An 18,216-nucleotide genomic window follows, 5' to 3' on the forward strand; every position below is an offset into this window, starting at 1 on the left:
ATATAGTTACCACAGTAATAACCTGAAGTGATTTCCACTTTTTTGGATTTTTTTTAATTTTTTTTTTTTTCAGGAAATGTATGAGGTTGCCAAGAAGCTTTGCTCCTTTTGTGAAGGTCTTGTACATGATGAACATCTTCAGCATCAAGGCTGGGCTGCCATAATGGCCAACTTGGAAGATTGTACATACTCTTACCAAAAGCTACTTTTCAAGTTTGAAAATGTATATTCAAGCTATTTACAGTCCATAGATGATATCAAGTTGAAACTTACACAGTAGGTTTGCCATTAAACTTCAGCCTCAAACTCCAAAGTTGCTGTATTTTAAACTTATTTTTTGAGTGTTCTGTGTCTGGTGCTCATTCTAGTTAATCAAGCATGTATTTGTTTGATTATGTGTTAAGGAGAATATTCCTTCTGTTCTATGCTAGTCATTTTTTAACTGACACTTTTTTCCTTGTATTCATCAGCACACAAAACCTGTATTGAATTATACAGGAAGTATATATATATATATATATGGAAGATCGTTAATGAACAGCTGTTTAAGAGCTGGAGTCCTTCCAAATGTGCACTAGAAATAGCTAGATAATAAATTTAGACATTAATGAACATTTTTAAATACATATTTTCACTTTTGAATTAATTGCTTTTTAATACACTTGGGCAGATACTAAGAATGATGATCTATGTTGAAAGTATGAAGTCATAACCCAAACTTTGGGTGTATATGCATACCTTTGAGTGTGTGTGTGTGTGTATACTTGTATCCTGCACACTCTGGATGTTACTTCAAGGAAAATCTTTGAAATCTTTCTGGACATTACAGTATTGTGGTATTTCTGCGAGTGCTGTGCCTAACAGAATGTAAGTGGATGTTGGATACTTAAAGAAATAAAGCATAAATATGTTTTGCTTTAAAAAAAAATAAAAAAGTTGAACTTCATAGCTTTTACCAAATATATAGAAACTATTCAAGCTCCGCAAAAGTAGTTGGCCAGAGGACACTCAATCTTTGCTAATAAGCATTGGTATCCATGCAGATTGGAAACATAGAAGTCCCACCTGCATGTTTTAAAAAAAAAAAAAAAAAAAAAAGGCATGTCACAGTTTATCAAACTGTCCTTTTTTTTAATTGCATTATAAACATAAGCACTTGGAAGTTTAGAAGAGTTCATATTCAGCAGTGGAAAAGAATAAAAATTGTAACTTCTTTAGCTGTCCTCTCATGATATTGATACTGAACACAGTATTTTGAAAGGGTAGTTACCAAATTAATTTTGAAATCTGCTCCAATTCTGAAACAAATAGTACTTTATATTATGGGTGGTTTGTATCTGTGTTTATGTCACATTGGCTTCTAGATACTGATTTTTTTTCTTTTCACCCTTTTCTAAAAAAGCTTGGGTTCTGCTGTTTCTATCATGGCCAAGATACCACTGCTGGAGTGCCTCACGAGACATAGTTACAGAGAGTGTTTAGGAAGACTGGATTCTTCAGCTGAGCATGGAGGGGCAGAAAGTGAAGAAACTGAGGATGGGAAATCCGCTGAACTGGTGCTTTATTCTGATACATCTAAAGTGAACAATAAATCAATGTTAGCCTCATTTTGCAAGTCAGTTGAACATTCAGCTTTGGAAGGCACGGATCCTGAAAATGTAAAAGATAATAAGGAATCTGGTCAAAATGCTACTGTCCAGGACGATGAAACATCAGTAGAATTGAAAGACGATGATCAGCCTTCCTTCAATGTGTCTTTGTTAGACTGGATAAATGTTCAAGATAGGCCTAATGATGTTGAATCGCTCGTCAGAAAATGTTTTGATTCTATGAGCAGGGTAAGTTAACAATTTTTTAAAAATCAAATTATATCGCATTGAATGTTGCTGTTCATTTTCCAGATGCCAGTGCTTTTGAAGTGACTCAGCTTCTTGTAACTCGTCGTTTCTCAGATAACTTTCTGAATGGAGACCAAAGCAGAGACTGGGGGCGGGGGGGGGAAGTATTTTGAGAGTTCTTGTGTGTTAAGAATTTGACCTTTAGGAAATCGTATGTAATTTCACAGTGAATACTTGTTATCTTGCTTGTTTCTCAAATAGCCATTCCTGTTGGAAAGCCAATAGCTTCTTGTAGCATATAAGCAAAGTGACTTCCATTCTTTCTTTGCCTTTTTCATAAGATACTATGCTTACAATGAAAGTAAGGATTTTCCTGGACAAAGTTGATGCTCTTTGTGTTAAAAATACTGAAGCTTTTATTAAAATATAGGACAAATTCATGTGGTTAATTGTGATAAATTTACATACTGTATATATGCATTCTTTCTTAGCTGATACAGATACGCTCAGAAGTATCAATATCAAAACCTGTCAGTTTGTATTTCTGCTGCTGGTAGAATGAAACATTGCTCACTTTCTTTACTTTCCAAATGATTGTTTTAACCAGTAAGCATTATAACCTTTTGAAATCTCTAGGCAAAAGGTTTTTCTTCTTTCTTTGCTTTCACTGTAGCTTATATCTCTTACATTGTCTAGCCTTGTTTGCATATTGTCGTGGTTTAACCTCAGTTGGCAACTGAGCACCACACAGCTGCTTGCTCACTCCCCCCCACCCAGTGGGATGGGGGAGAGAATTGGAAGAGCACAAGTGAGAAAAACTCGTGGGTTGAGATAAAAACAGTTTAATAATTGAAATAAAATGATAATAATAATAATATGATAATAATACACAAAGCAAGTGATGCACAGTACAATTGCTCGCCACCTGCCAACCGATGCCCAGCCAGTCCCCGAGCAGCGGCCCCCCCGGCCAGCTTTCCCCAGTTTATGTACTGAGCATGACGTCACATGGTATGGAATGTCCCTTTGGCCAGTTTGGCTGTGCCCCCTCCCAGCTTCTTGTGCACCTCCAGCCTTCTCAGTTGGTAGAGCATGGAAAACTAAAAAGTCCTTGGCTAGTGTAAGCATTACCTGGCAACAACTGAAACATCCGTGCTTTATCAACTTTGTTCTCATCCTAAATCCAAAACACTGTACCAGCTACTAGGAAGGAAATTAACTCTATCCCTGCCGAAACCAGGACACATATCTATATGCATCTATATAATTTTATACTATTACAACTCAATATACCTTGAACAAAGAAAACAATTTCTATTGTCTTTGACACTTTATTTCCTCCTTATGGTAGGACTGGAAGACTGTTTCAGTGATGTCTAAACCCCATCTGTTGTAGGGAACGTTATGATGTGGTCAATTCTGTAAATTGATTTTTCAGTTCTGTCTTGAAAGTAGTTGGAGAATTGGGCTTAATATTAAGGGCTGCTTAAGATTTTGAGCTGTCTAAATCTTAGTAGTACAGAAAAGACTAAGAGAAGGATTGGACTTTACAAGTTTTTTCTTTAGCAAAAACAATATTCAACTTTGTTTGTGAAAGACTTCCTAATTGCTGAAGTCTGAGACAATCCTCTGTCCTGTTCGTTCAGTAATGCTACAAGGTACTTTCTACTAGTTTAAAACAAGAGTAGCAAAACCCAGTAGTTCTGTTGCAAGAGAATAAATTCACGTTGTACATAATATTAACAGGACACAAATGCAGTGTCTCTTAAAAACCAATATTTTAAGAGACAGACATTAAACAGTTGCTTCCAAATAAATTAGTGATACTAAAGATACAAAAATGAAAAAAATCACCACTTTAATTAAATACTTATTGTAACCTTTTTTGATCAGCTTACAGTCTTATCTGACATATATCACATGTTTTAGAGAGGCTATCTTGTAACTGTGTGCTTTTCTGTCCTTGCTTTATCTAAGACTAGTCAGAATTCCTTTGTTTCAGCTATTGTAATTGTTTTGTAACTTAAGCTGATTTTTGTAGGGAAAAAATGTGATTGCTCCTGCAAAAATGAAGTTTCTTTTTGTTTTCTTGGTATAAGTAGAATTGGCAGGTAGGGAAAACGTTTTAGACTATTCTGGCCACCGGCAGACCAACTGTGATTGATCAATCTTGATCTGTTTTGGTTCACAAAAAACCCAAAGCTTTGAAGTAATGCAGTAGTTCCTAGTTTTCCTTAGGAAAACATTAATTTGCTCTATCTCGATAGCAGCACAGACAAGGGGTTGAATCTTTGCCTACCATTGATTTAGAATTAGTTTGAAAACAGAATTGGCCTGTAGTTGAAAAGGAAAAGAAAATACTACATAAATATCTTGCAATACAGTTGTTCTTTTAATATTTACTTGAGATTCCACTTTAACATAGCAAGCTAGAATAAAATGGCACTAACTTTTTTTAATTGTTTTTCCTGCATTCTCCCCATGCCCTTTCCTTCTTGGAAATATGAACCATGCAAATGGTTTGTGATTGCAATTCTTATTTGAAACTCTGAATTCAAGTAAGATTTTCATGAAAGTGTAAATCATCAGAGTATGAGCTTTATAACTTTGATACTGGTAGTCTTGGCAGAACTGGTGTGTTGCAGAGAGCACTGCTAGGTATCTGGTTCTTCTAGGCTCTAGGTGTTTCTACAAAATGACGCTTCTAATTACAGAAACCTAGGCTGCGGTAAAAGCAGTGGCTAAGTAGGAGCTAACCAGATGTTTCTGTTAAGTGCTGTCATAGCTGCTTAAATAAAAGGCTAGAAAAGGAAGAGACTCTTAAAGATGAGGAGAGCAGTATTATCTACCAGTGAAAGTAGAGCTGAGTGCTACACATGCAATTAGGTCAAAGATGGGATAAAAAGAATAGAGGAAATAACAGGGTGGAATGAGAGGAATAGGCATTCTTTGTAAAAAGAGATAAAACATGATTAGTTTATGAAGGTAAAAAGGAAAAAAAAACCTACCATATTGTTCTTTAGTATTTTGTCTGTTAAGAAACCGTTCTGGATGCTGCAGTGGAGTAATTCTGTATGCCACAGGGGAGTAATCCTGAATGGTATGGCAATGAAGATGATCCTATAAAAACAATCTGGTTTAATCTCAGAGATTATTTTTATTACTGGTTCTTGAAGATGCACAACTCTCTTGAGAAGGACCAAGGTTCATAAGACCATTCATAACATGCTAAAAATTAGCCTTTGCTGTTTTCAGAGAACTTCGATGTATTTTGTCACATTAATAATAGCCTTAATTATTTATTATGAAAAGTTCTGGGCTAATTACCAGTTTTTAGTACTTCCCCTTGTGGTCTTGTTTGTTTGTTTGGTTGGTTTTTTTGTTTGTTTGAAGCGAATGAAAGACCTATTCTGTGTAGCTGCTCCTTAATTTGTAATGCTTTTCCTCTTCAGATGCCTCTCTCTATACCCCAGAGGAGTGTTTCCAGAATAAAAAAGTGCTGTGTGTGAAAGCTTTTATACAGTTAAATAATAGATTGAGGGGAAAATAGTACTTTTATTTATGTTAATATGGAGTCATATAAGTGGCTTCTTTTTTGAGGGTTAATTTGTGTGCTGTGTAAGTGGCATAAACCCTACATGTTGATGGAAGAAGTCAGTGTTTGTGATACCTTGTATGACCTCACAGGATAGTGTCCTTTTCACTAGATTCTCATATAATAGATGGCATACCATAACCATTTTGGATAAATTTGGGCAAATTTGTTCATGTTCTGCTAACACCTAATGTGACTCTTACTGTGTTCCTAACTAATATATTCCAGGTTTAGACTAAACTCTGTCCTACATAAGCTGTTGTAATTACCTATGTTGTTTTTAGAACTAAGGAAATAAAAACTAATTTATTTCACTACTCTTATAGAGCCACTCTTAATATATGTGGACATCGGCAGCCTCTTAATGTTTCAAACACTTTTTTCTGGTTAGTGGCCTGTGAAGGAATATGATGAAATAATTTTTAAAATATGGGGTTTTTAGGAAAAACATTAGCAAAAAGTATTACAAAGGTATTATTTTTCCATAGCTTGTTTTCCAGTTACTTAGAATTGATCTGCTTGTCTAAGGAATCAGTTAAAACATTTATTTAGTGGGAAAAGGCTAATGTGTCTTGCAGCTTTTTCCCATCACCTTCCCTACTGCACTTTCCACTGAGTCACATTCATCACTTGTTTTGATTGTAGCTGTATGGATTCTGTCCCAGGGTAGACTGTGTCCATTAGCTCTAAACTGCCCCTTCCCCCTGTACCCTGCCTTGTCCTCTCAACTAATTAATGTCCCTTTCCCTTGTAAGGATCCTGATTTCTGTGATGGTCTGGTTGGAACACTTCAAAGAAATTCATGCTGTGATATCAAATCCACAGACTCATTAACTCAAAATTCTGAAACAGATGACAGATGTAGGCACATATTAGATTTAAAAAAAAAAAAAAAAAAGAAAAATATTAAGGTTATAAAAGCTCATGTAGCTAGCTCACGTCACCTTTCAATATGTCAACTGCTAATAAGAAAATGTTGCGTTTCTTTTTTTTTTTTCCCCTAGCTTGATCCAAGGATCATCCAACCCTTTCTGGCAGAATGTCGCCAAACTATCGCCAAACTAGATAATCAGAACATGAAGGCTATTAAAGGCCTTGAGGATAGGCTCTATGCATTGGACCAGATGATAGCAAGCTGCAGCAGACTGGTGAATGAACAAAAAGAACTTGCTCAGGTAATACACATTTAAGTGTGTAACATTGGAAGATGGTAGATGTTTGGTATGTGTATACTGTTAAAGATTACAATGAAACAATTGCATGTCTTAATGCAAGACGGTTTTCAACTTATCACACTGGAGATGCTCAAAAAGGTGCTATATTCATAATAATTTGACATTTAAATATTGGTAGTTTTTACATCTGATGGTCATGTTTTCAGCTCATAACTCCCAACTACCACATTAATTTAGATATTCTTTTTAAAACATCAAGCTAGTTGAAAATGCAACAGTGGGTGGTGGACAGCACTGGAGCTTAAATATAGGACTTACATTTATGTTGCTTCATCTATATTGGAGAAGTCACTCTACAAAATAAAAATGTCTTACTTAAAATATCCTAGACTTAATGCACTAGGAACATGCAGAGCTGTAGTTCACTGCAACTTTGTCAAATGCATATTAAGCGGTATGTTTTTATAGCTAAAGTATTTCTGTCAACATTCTCTTGGTTATAATTTGGAAAAATATATTTAATTCCAATTCAGCCAATCAGCATTTTCATAAAAGCACCAGTGTAAAATTGCTGGCTTCTGAGATACATCAGTATATGATATTGTTTCTGGAATAGAATACATCTAGTTTATTTTTATTTTAGAAATTAGGTTTCTTCTGGATGAGTAAGAATCACTTAGAAAATGGTAAAATTTAAAAACTTTGAGAATACCTTTTAAGGTGTTTCTCGTTGTGTTAAGGTGTATCTTGTTAAATCTAGTGAATGGTTTACAACCAGGTTGTGCTTTATTATTTTAACATTTTGCACATTAATGTAGAAAACTGCTAATAAAAATGGGATCTGATGAAGGTGTCTGACAGCTATAAACTGTAGGTATTTATTTTAAAGCTTATTTGAAAATTGATGTTTTTAATGAGTAATCTGAGCTTAAGGAAAAGAAAACATCTGGCTTAAATATTATCTTAGTATCTGCCCATACATACCTCTGTCAAATCTGTCTAAGTTCCACCTGGTTTACAGCTACATTTAAGAGCAAACAACTTTTTGCCAATGGTAGACTGTCAAAGACGGCCTGTAGTTTGCAGTTGCTCATATGCTGGAGACCAGGGTGCTGTGAATTGATTCGTCTTTGCTAGTTCATCCAGCCTTCCATTAAATGGAAGGCAGAAATGGAAAAAACCTCAATAATGGAAAGGGAAAATGAGACATGAAATTGGCACCATGCCCACGTGGCATGTCCTGAACACTTCCTGTCACACCAACTGATTCATTGCTTTATTCTTAATATGTTGTCATCTTCTGACCTTCGACTAGTTCCAGAGTCAAAACAAATACAGCCAGATGGTTGGTGAGCTGCTCCCACTGTCCTTTTATCCTTTCTCTTGGTAATGTTATTTAGCTCATGTGCTGCTCCATGCAGTTAGCTTTTCTTGTTCTGAGAGGGCATGTTGTTTTTATTTTTCTGAGCTGAAAATGGGAGTTAGGATCCTGCTGCAGTATATACTTTAGGAGTTAGAAGATGGGGACCTTCAGGTTTGAGTTGTGGAGGGATTTTCTGTTATCCTTATGGTCTAGAAATAGAAAAACAGCTAGAAGATCAGAACTTCAGCTGGAGATATGGAATAAGAGATAATAAGTAGGTTAAATTTAATTTTGAAGGGAAATACTGAGTCCTTGGTAACCTGTCACTCAATGATAAGGATCAGGGAAGAGGTAGTGTGGTTAATGGTTGATCACCAAGCTTGTAGTGAGGACATGAGTAGTGTGCCTGCACTAGGCAGTGTCATTTGAAGTGATAAGAAATTTGATTAAAGATTATTTTAAATGTAAAATATATAGCTCATATTTTTTAAAAACATTACAGTGCCATATAAAAGGTTCTTATTAAATACAGTTTCTGTGAAGAGCTTCAGTTAACTTTATACTTAAGATTGCCCTTTAATGCCTTGTTTGCAACTTAAAGTATATTAAAACCTGTATGTGGTCATTATCTGATGTAACGGAGAAAATTTGAATATCGGAGCTGGGACCGTGAAAAGAGGCATGAGTTTCTTATTTCTGTTTGCACGTTGGTATATCATTAGTAGGAGTAAGTGAACAATGTTGCCTCCCTATCTTGGGGTGGTTAGAGCCCCCTTTTGAGGGGAACTGGGCTGACAGTCACATAGGACCCAGGCTTCCTGCTCCATCCTCTGGCTGGTACGTAAAGGTGGATGCTACCAGTACTTCTGGCAGCGTTGTTTAAAAGTGGAGCCTGTCTTCAAATAATTTCAATTAGTAAGTCTAGAAGTAAGTTTGTGCTAAGTCTCAGTCTCACAGTGTTCATATTGTAGGCCAGTGCTACATCCAAGGGAATTTAGCATGATGGAAAAGTTACTCTTCCATCCCTATACTTGGTTGCCCAGTGCTGTGAGTGGTAATTTTAAGCTATGTTTTCCCTCTTCACTTGAATGAAGAGCCTACCTCAAGCTTACCAATCGCACTTCTGAGTGAGATGCCTAAAAGTCAGTTGGAAAGATACTTTGTCACCTTGTTTAAATGCCATGGTAAATTTAGACTTTCTACCTTTTGAAGACTTGTCAGAGACTTGTTACTTTCAAATCTTCATTTTTGCCTTTTCTTTTTATAAATTGTCTATTCCTTTACTTATGATATAGGGGGTTTTAAGAACAGTCAGATAGAATGTGATGGTGTGTTTGGTTTTTGTTTTTTTTTAAGCTTCAATTAATTAAATGTTTGTCGTTAAGTGATTAAGTGTACTATCAGATGCTTTTATTTCTTGATTTTATATTTAAGCCTTACGAAGTTTTTTCATACCAGTTTTAGCAGTTGTTTGGATACTGTTTGGAAAACAGTAGACACTTGTAAGATATTAGAGGTGGTATCATACAACTCATTCAAATTATAGTCTGCATAGAAATCTAAGAAGAATGACGAAGTGCAAGGGTTTAATTATATTTAAAGATATAGATGAGGACTTGTGTATTTTTAAAGGTGTTGCTCACAATTTGTGTAATAACTGTTAGCATTCGGTGTTACCTGAAAAAAGCTCATACGATTTTCCTTTACATCATACCTTCCAGCAGTGAACTGTTTCTGTTCATAAAGAAATAAAGTAGAGGTACTTTATAGAACAAAGATAAGGAGCATCTCAATGGTAATCCCATTGGCAGTATTTGTATTGGAAGATGCAGGCTTATTTTCCCCAGGCCAGAAAAAGCTGATGTTCTATCCGGAATTTGAGTTGACTTCCTACTCCATCCTCAGTTCCATTATTAAAATTCAAACCAAACTTATCTCATGGAACAAAGTCATCTGCTGCTAGAAGGCCTCATTGCTTAGTTAATTTGCTTGTTCCTGGACCTGCCTTAAGAGTTCTTTTGCTTCCAGTCAGCCTTTTCAATTAACTGACCATTAAACAGACTTTTATATGAAAAATTACATCCTGAGTTACGTAGTTGAATAGTTGATCTCCAGCCCCCAATGTTTAATATGGAAAGCTGCTTTGTTAAATTAAAAAACTATTTTTCCCGGTGGAAGCTGGGATTTGTACCATAAGCATATAGAATTGTGGTCACTAGGTGGCATTATGTAACAAGAGTATGCCTCTAGGAAATTTGGAGCCTCTCTAATCTTTCAGTATGATTCTGCCCAATAGCTTATCCTTTCCAACATTTCCTTCTGTTTGTTTTTTTTTTTCTTTTTAATTTTCCCTATTAGTAGCGTAACTTCAAAACATTTTGTTACATCCAAATGCATTTCCATCAATTAGGTTCATAGAAGTGTTACTCTTCTATTAACTCTGTTAAATATAGTAAAAAAAACCTGGTTGGCAGGTAGCCTTCTTGATTCTGGGCTTGTTCTCTTTCACTTGAAGTTGTTGGGAAAAGGACTTTGTCACTATTGTATTCTGTATGTTTATTTTCCTCCTGCTGCTTGTTACAACAAAGAAAACTTTAGATTTAGAGTTTTATAGTGATTTGGGGTCTTCTCAGCTGCTTATTACATCACTGACTGCCTTCCCTGTTGATTGTTTGAACTTCAGTCTGAAATGTTTTTAAATGTTCTTTATTGTTGCTTCTTTAATTTGGAAATAGTCATTGGGAAAAATCCATAAAGGCATTATCATACCTGTTATACAGGACCCTTCTTAGTTTGACTATGATGCTCATGTCATGAATCCTGTCATCTGATCAGGGCGAGAAAGGCAAGAACTTGTGAGAACAATTGATTATTTAGATCTTGGATTTCTCCAGAATTTATTGGGGTCGTCCCCCCCCTTTTTTTTTTCTCAGTTTACTGCAGTTTTTCTTGACTGGCCTTTTTCTAGTATGCTGAGATTTTTCTTTCTGATTTGCATACTAGGGTAATTTTAGTTTAAATTTTATTTTAAAGGTGGGTCCAGAGATACAGAAATGGCAGAAGATACTCAAATTTATGAATAGCCTTTTGGAACTGAGAGTAAAGCTGGAAGGGATTTTCTAGCTCACTGCATCCAGTTTTGTGTAACTTCAGGCTCTGTGCCATGCGATTCATTTAAAAAGCTTACTGAGCTGCTATTTACAAGCAATTATTTTCTTGACTTCTCTGTTCCTGTTGCAAAGTTGTATAGAATCTGATTGTTGTAATGTTTATAAACATCCGTTAAAGTATTCTTGGCTAGTTCAAATCTATATGCTCTCATGCCTATACTGCCTTTCATTCTGGTGCTTGGCAATTCCCTAACGATTATCACAGCATGTTTCTTCAATGTCTTTGTCTTCCTTGACTAAACAACCCAAGTTCTTTTGGTGGGCCTGGCCTCTTCATGTCAGTAACAGTTCTTCCCACCTTTTCTGGTTTCCATTCGCTTGGCTCAGATAATACATACAGTTAAAATGTTTGCAACCTGCTTTTGTTTCCCAGAGGGTCCTCGCTCATTCAGTACATAAGTTGTGCACAGTTCAGTAAACGGTTGACTCTTCAGTATTCTCTTCATGTTCAGTGTGCATCTTCTTCCTTTTCATTACATTTAATATACTTGTTTGATACTTACTTTGATTTCTGTGCTGTTCTCACTATAAATATTTATTGCAGGCTTTGCAAATGTGTTTTATAGCATCTTATGACAAGATTGCTTTACATTCAATATCAAATCAGTAATGACAGTCGTTTCATTTTTCAGCAGTTTTGTATAATTCTCTATGGTTTACTGTTCTCATCAACTTCAGCTTCAGAAAGAAACACTTAAAACTGTTGCCTGGTTTTGAATTCTTTATTAAGAAAACAAAGTCTTAATAAACAAGTTTGTAGAACTACAAACGTAGTGACCACTGTGATGTTCAAGAAACATGTCAGAGACATGATATGAATGTGGACAAAATTAAAGCTAAAATTGGTGGTGTTGGGTGGTATTTTCTTGCCTAAAGAAAAATACTGTTTCCAGCAGTATTTTATCTCACCTGTTGAACGTGATGAAGGAGACAATGACCTGGCACAGTAGTTGTTACGCCAGCAGCCCCCTGTCTCTTCTGTGTATATGTACATATGTTACCTCCTGTAACCAGCCATCTAGGACATGCTTATCTAAGGCAGTCAATCTTCCCTGTTTTGCCCCCCACCCTTTTAGGGGTTGCCTGTTACCATCCACAACAGATAATTCTTTGCTGTGCCCAACTCCTATGTGCAAATAAGATGTCTAGCTGCGATCTTGGCTCTCAAAAAGAACTCGTTTCATGTATGAATTTCCTTATGCAAAAAAATATATTCTTTAGCCCACAGTAGTACTGAATATGCTCTAAGTTGGTAAGTCTTGCATATGCCACAAGTTAACAAGCTGGTTGTTTGCAGAAATTGGAATGATGGTTGATTCCCTCCATCCTAGTAGCTACTTTTCTGCTGCATTAACTTTTGTGATCTTTCACTGGTGTTGGTTAGTTGTGTAAAGTTCTTACAGGGTCGTGTTGTTAACTGTTTGGGAGGGAAATATCAAATAAGATTTATTTGGATTGGATTATAGAATGAAAAGAAAGCAACCTTGACACTTCTCTGTGTAGCATTCTGTTATACTCCTCAATGGTTACAGTAAGTTTATTAAAATGCTTGCGTTCTTACAGAGAAGATGGATCACTTCCATGCTTTTTGATTGTCACAAAGCTTGCGTAACAAACGTATCTCTTTTCCTCTAGGGATTTTTGGCTAATCAGAAGAGAGCTGAGAACTTGAAAGATCCTTCTGTGCTGCCTGATTTGTGTTTGAGTCATGCAAATCAGCTGATGATTATGTTAACTAATCACAGAAAACTGTTAGATATTAAACAGAAATGTACCACTGCCAAACAGGAGCTTGCAAATAATCTACAAGTCAGACTGAAGTAAGTTACAACTTTTCAACTTTATATTGCTTCTATTTGCATGAAGACTGTTTAAATAATGTGTCTTAAGAAAATCTTCGGTAATGCATAGAGTTTTTCTTAATGGAAGAGAAAATAAAAGTTGGATCACTTCAGTTTGTATATGAAGTTATTTGTAAGTGTGAAACAAAATATTATTTTAAGAGAATAACTCTAAGAAACTTTTCTTAGAGTTTAAATGGTCTTCATATCAATAAAACAATGTCCAAGAACCTACAATCCCCTCTCCTGTCATCAACATCAGAAGCCGTCAGTATCTTATTTAAAATTTGACTGGCAATTGTATTGGTGTTTTCAAAGGATTATAATAAGCATAAGTGAAACACTTTTCAGTAGCTTCTGATCACATCAAAGCAGAAAAACATGCCAGTAGTTTGATTTACTTGTAGTTCATGAAAAATAATTATACCCAGTCACAGCCAGTAAAAACTGTAATTTTTCATGTAAGCATCATTACTGTATAACATGGAAGGCAGTAAGTAATCTATACTGCTCAATGGGAAATAGTTGTTCATACTACTACACTTCAATTATTAAGCTTTAGATAGTTTGTCATGTCAGATACATAGGAATAGTATACAGTTTAATAATACTTGGAAGAAAAAACTTTGTTTATGCTAGCAGCTAATAATTAGACAACATTGTGACTCTGTTAGACTTGCACGCTGGATATCCATCAAGTAGATTTTTTTTTTTTTCTTCTTGAAGAGATTGCAGTTTGTATAGATGAGGCAGGTGCAAGGTGCAGGAAGAATTAAAGTAAAATCAGCAGTGCACTAGTGACAAAGATCCTGTTGTGTTTGTAGAATAAATTACTGCTAGGTAAATCGAAATGTGAATTTGTCTTTGCCTATGCATCTGTTCTTAGTCCAATGAAAGATGACTTTTTTTGCACCATTTTTCACTGTAGCGGGTATTTAGGGATAGTACGTAGAACCTAGGTTGCCATAAATACCGCTTTCATTTCCTATGTGTTAAAGTATTTGTGTAGTATACACTTAATTCATGAGTTATTAGAGGAAAAGACTTGCATCCCTTTATAAGGAATAAGCTAGTGAGGTGTGGAGAGTGAATGCAAAGAGGATAGATCTGAAGAGAAGAATAAAGCATAGACGTAAAAAAAAAAAGAACAAGAAAACACCCAACAAAACAAACAAAAAACCCTACTGTATTTTGGGTCAAGCTAAAGGTTCTTCTAGCTTGTCTTCAGTAGCAGTTAGTAGCAAATGACCATAATGGGAATCTGATAATGAGGAAAGAACATAACTATATGTAAATATTCTTGGAGGAGCACATTCTTATCTGATCTAGAAGCAGCTCTTCTGTGTTTAATTGCTGATGGAGGTTTTTTCCATGAACTAGTCCAACTTCTTTTTGAATCCACAAACTCCTGTTTTTTGCAAGTTCTGCAGCTTTAACTGTATGTTGTGTGGAAAATGTATTTCCCTTTGTTTTGAACTGGCCACTTGTTGGCTTTGTATAATGTCCTCTTTTTATTTCTTACTACTCATTACTATGAGAAAGTCAACAGTGCATGTCTTGTAGTTTCTCTGTTAGTATATGTTCCTAGATGTTTAATGTTGACTTGTTTGTATTTGTTGTTTCACTTCACTTCTGTTAAGAAAAACAATTTTTACTTTTTTGTTACTTGCGGGATATACCTCCACCTTATGCCTTCTCTGGTGGCAAAGTTGCTGTAACGTTTCCCCACAAACATACCAGTTGATCACCTTTTCAGTAGTTATCCTGTGATTTAGTTATGTTGGTGGCTGTGCTTGAAATTAATGTATTGTTTGTATCAATAAGGTAATTGAAGGTGTGGTTACAAGGTGTGGGAATTTGTGGTTGTAATTTATAGTGCGTGAGTAGATGGTGTGAACTTCCTAAACAGTATCCTTACTCTTAATATTTCTTGCTAATGCTTTTCAATAAGTATTTTTAAGATTTACAAACAAAGTCTCTTCTTTGTTCTGGATGTACCAGCTTTTTTAAATTCTTCTGGAGAAAGTTACATTATCATTCCTCCTAAGGTTATGTATGCTAAGAGCATTATTTGTCAAAAACAATACCTTAACTCAAATAGTGGTAAGTGTTCATTTTTTGAGCACTGATATGGATATCTTACTGTGAGAAATCAACAGTTGCAAGGCAACTACTGAATTCTGAATTGCTTGGTACTTCCAGATAGCCTGTTGTTGTCCCATGTAAAATGATGTCATTGTTCAACTCATCCAGATGTGTTGCTATTCTTAGTGAAATTTAAATGCAGAAGAGATGACTAAGTTGTTATCTTCTAAAGTGTAACCTACTTTTGTAGGTGGTGTTGTTTTGTAATGCTTCATGCTGACCAAGATGGAGAGAAACTACAAGCATTGCTTCGTCTTGTAACAGAGCTCCTAGAAAGGGTCAAGGTTGTAGAGGCTCTCAGTACTGTTCCTCAAATGTACTGTCTAGCTGTTGTTGAGGTTGTGAGGAGAAAAATGTTCATAAAACACTACAGGGAGGTAAGTAAGTAAAACTTTGAGACCAAACCTTTATGTCAATGTGTAAATTAACAACTAACTACATATTTTCCCTTCCACAGTGGGCGGGTGCTTTAATAAAAGATGGGAAACACCTATACGAAGCTGAAAAGGCAAAAAGGGAATCTTTTGGTAAACTGTTCAGTAAGTACTTTCTCTTCTGTGAAATCAGAATTATGGTTAAGTATGACTTTTGTCTTTGTAGTTGAACTACTTTCATTATGTTGTCGTTTAAATACCTGTACTGTTTGTTTTTTTTACTCAAATTGGAAAGGCATGCAGTGTGCCAGATGGTCTTATTATGAACAAAATATTTTTCTATTAATTTTTCTATTAATAAAATCAATGAACTTTCACATAGATTATCCAAAATACTGTGAAAGTTCTAATTAGTTTAATGCTTTTAATAAGTTTAATCTAGTAAAAGATAAGATTTCTAATTACTGCATTTGAATGCAGTTTCTGTTTGAACGTGCTCTGTGAGCTTTACTGTTCTTTTAAATAACACCTTTGAAACCATTACTGAATATTTGAGTATTGTTACAGCTTCTTCTGTACTACAGAAAAAAACAAGAATGAAGACTCACATCTAAAGAGCTTGACCAGAGTTTAAAAAAAAAAAAATTAAAAATGAAGTTGCTGGTAAAAGAAATCTGATTATTTTTTCTTTTTTCTGAAAAGTATGCAACTTACGCTCTGAATGAACTACTAAAATAAGAAAATTGAGCAAAAGTTTATCAAAATTTTGGAAAGGAGATTAGCAAGATTACAATGAAAATTTGAAAAAGGAGCTGAGGGAGCTCCTTTGAAAAGGAGCATAGGGATGAACATTAAGCAAAAAGGCTGCAATGAAGTGAAGTTCTACTTTCATGATGGGTTTTGTGTCAAATTCTGTGGTCACTTGTAACTTATGTTGTCAAGAAATGGCGTAGTTAGTAATGCTTTCAAATTTAGTTCAGCTGTTAAAACAGTTAAGCTACTGCAGCTTCTCTTGAGGCATTGTTGCATTTCTTTCTTTTAAATAACCATTTTTTCTTTGCCCAGGGAAGTCTTTTCTAAGGAATCGTTTGTTTAGAGGACTTGACTCCTGGCCTCCATCCTTTTGTGTATGTACTCAATATCTTCTTGGTTTTTTACTTCATTTTTATAAACAGTACTTCCATAAATTAAAAAACTAATCTTAATTCATTCAAGCTATATGCCTGTCACATTGCTCTGACGGACAAAAAAAGCTGGGAGCTAGTGTTCTTTGCTGTTTCAAGTGACCTATATTAACATTAGTTCATAACTTGCAGCGTGGTGGGAGAGGAAATGTCAACTCGATGCTCCTTTTTAACAAGGAGTCTGTGGTATTGAACAAAAAATTGCTGTTAATGATAAGAAAAAAGAAGCCAGTAGGGATAATTTGGTCATCTAATCCACTCTTCTGAGTAATTAAGCCATAAAATTAATCGGGTGATAAAAGCAAATAAAAGGCTTTCATGTTTTTTCTATAATCACTGGATGAGTGGAAAAGCATTTTCATCTCTCTATTGGCTGATAACGTGAAGGGGTGAAAAAGCATAGCTGTAATCAAACATTGCCTGTTAATTTTGATTTCATACAGCGTGGTTAATTCAAGTAAGGTAACTCTCCCTGATTCTAATGTTGCTATCTCACTTGGCCTCACTTAACCTTTTCAGCTTCTCCTTTGCAACTTTTTTTGAAAGGATACTTGGAAAAATAAGAATGCTACTCGTTTCAGTGTGTTAAATACTGAACTGAATTCATACTTGACTCTATGATTAGTAGCACAATAAGTAAAGCTGCAGTGTCACCTCTTATCGCTTAACTTTTTAAACATGTCCTTAATGTTTATGAAGCTTGGTAATAGGGAGGAAGTACTGCTGCCCAAGGCACTATGGATAGAATTAATGGCTATAAATGTAAATTAATTTTTTTAGGGGGGTGGGAGGGGGGCCAGACATGGTTCCTTTAAAAAAAGTATGAGATCTTTTGAGAGAGAGATCAGTTTAACTGCAACTTTTCTGTATTATTAAGGTCTTTTTTAATCCTTCCTTAGTCATCTTGATATTATTTACCTTAACAACAATGTGTAAATTAATTTCTTCTTAATACAGACACGAAAACCTCGCAGATTTGACAGTGAGCTTCCGGATATCTCATTAAGTGACTTGCAGTTTTTGCAGTCGTTTTGTCCTTCAGAAGTACAGCCGTTACTCAGGTAAATCACTTTTTTAAACTCTGTGTGCTATGGAAATAGCTTCCCTTTCTGTCCTGCTCCTACCCACAATTCATTTTTCTTAAGGAACAGACAAGGATATCTTTTTGAACTAATACCATTCTTAATCGGTGCTCTTCAATGACTTAATGCAAATGCATGTAAACCTATATCCTTCATGTACTCAAGCTGAGATGAACACATGTATTCTGTATCGAGGCGTAAAAGATGTTGGACGTTCGTCTGAGCTGCGTCATAGCTAAAAACCAAAAAACTCTTGTCAGTTTTAAATGGAAATAAACTCAACTTCATGTATGTTTTGTCAGATCAGAATTAGATTTTTTTTTTTCATTTGCCCATTGTTAACGTGGTATTCTTGAGGAAATAAAACAAATTTCTTTAGTCCAGCATGAGATCATAGAGATCTCCTGTATTCAATTATTGCTTTTTCTCTGACCAGGCTTATTTTACTA

The 18,216-nt window shown here is 35.3% G+C and overlaps 1 protein-coding gene across 4 annotated transcripts in view; it reads left to right on the top strand.

The window, feature by feature from the left end:
• The window catches only part of RB1CC1 (RB1 inducible coiled-coil 1), an 83,558-nt gene that overhangs the window by 30,333 nt on the left and 35,009 nt on the right, over positions 1-18,216 (top strand). For all 4 annotated transcript variants that reach the window (XM_076329715.1, XM_076329719.1, XM_076329717.1 and 1 more), the window contains exons 6-13: positions 74-276; positions 1,403-1,838; positions 6,438-6,608; positions 12,777-12,961; positions 15,318-15,504; positions 15,585-15,666; positions 16,567-16,628; positions 17,643-17,746. In XM_076329715.1, coding sequence (XP_076185830.1) covers positions 74-276; positions 1,403-1,838; positions 6,438-6,608; positions 12,777-12,961; positions 15,318-15,504; positions 15,585-15,666; positions 16,567-16,628; positions 17,643-17,746 — 1,430 coding nt within the window. The remainder of the gene's footprint in view (positions 1-73; positions 277-1,402; positions 1,839-6,437; positions 6,609-12,776; positions 12,962-15,317; positions 15,505-15,584; positions 15,667-16,566; positions 16,629-17,642; positions 17,747-18,216) is intronic.

This window comes from Aptenodytes patagonicus, chromosome 2, assembly GCF_965638725.1.
Source record: "Aptenodytes patagonicus chromosome 2, bAptPat1.pri.cur, whole genome shotgun sequence".
Classification (NCBI taxonomy): Eukaryota; Metazoa; Chordata; class Aves; order Sphenisciformes; family Spheniscidae; genus Aptenodytes; species Aptenodytes patagonicus.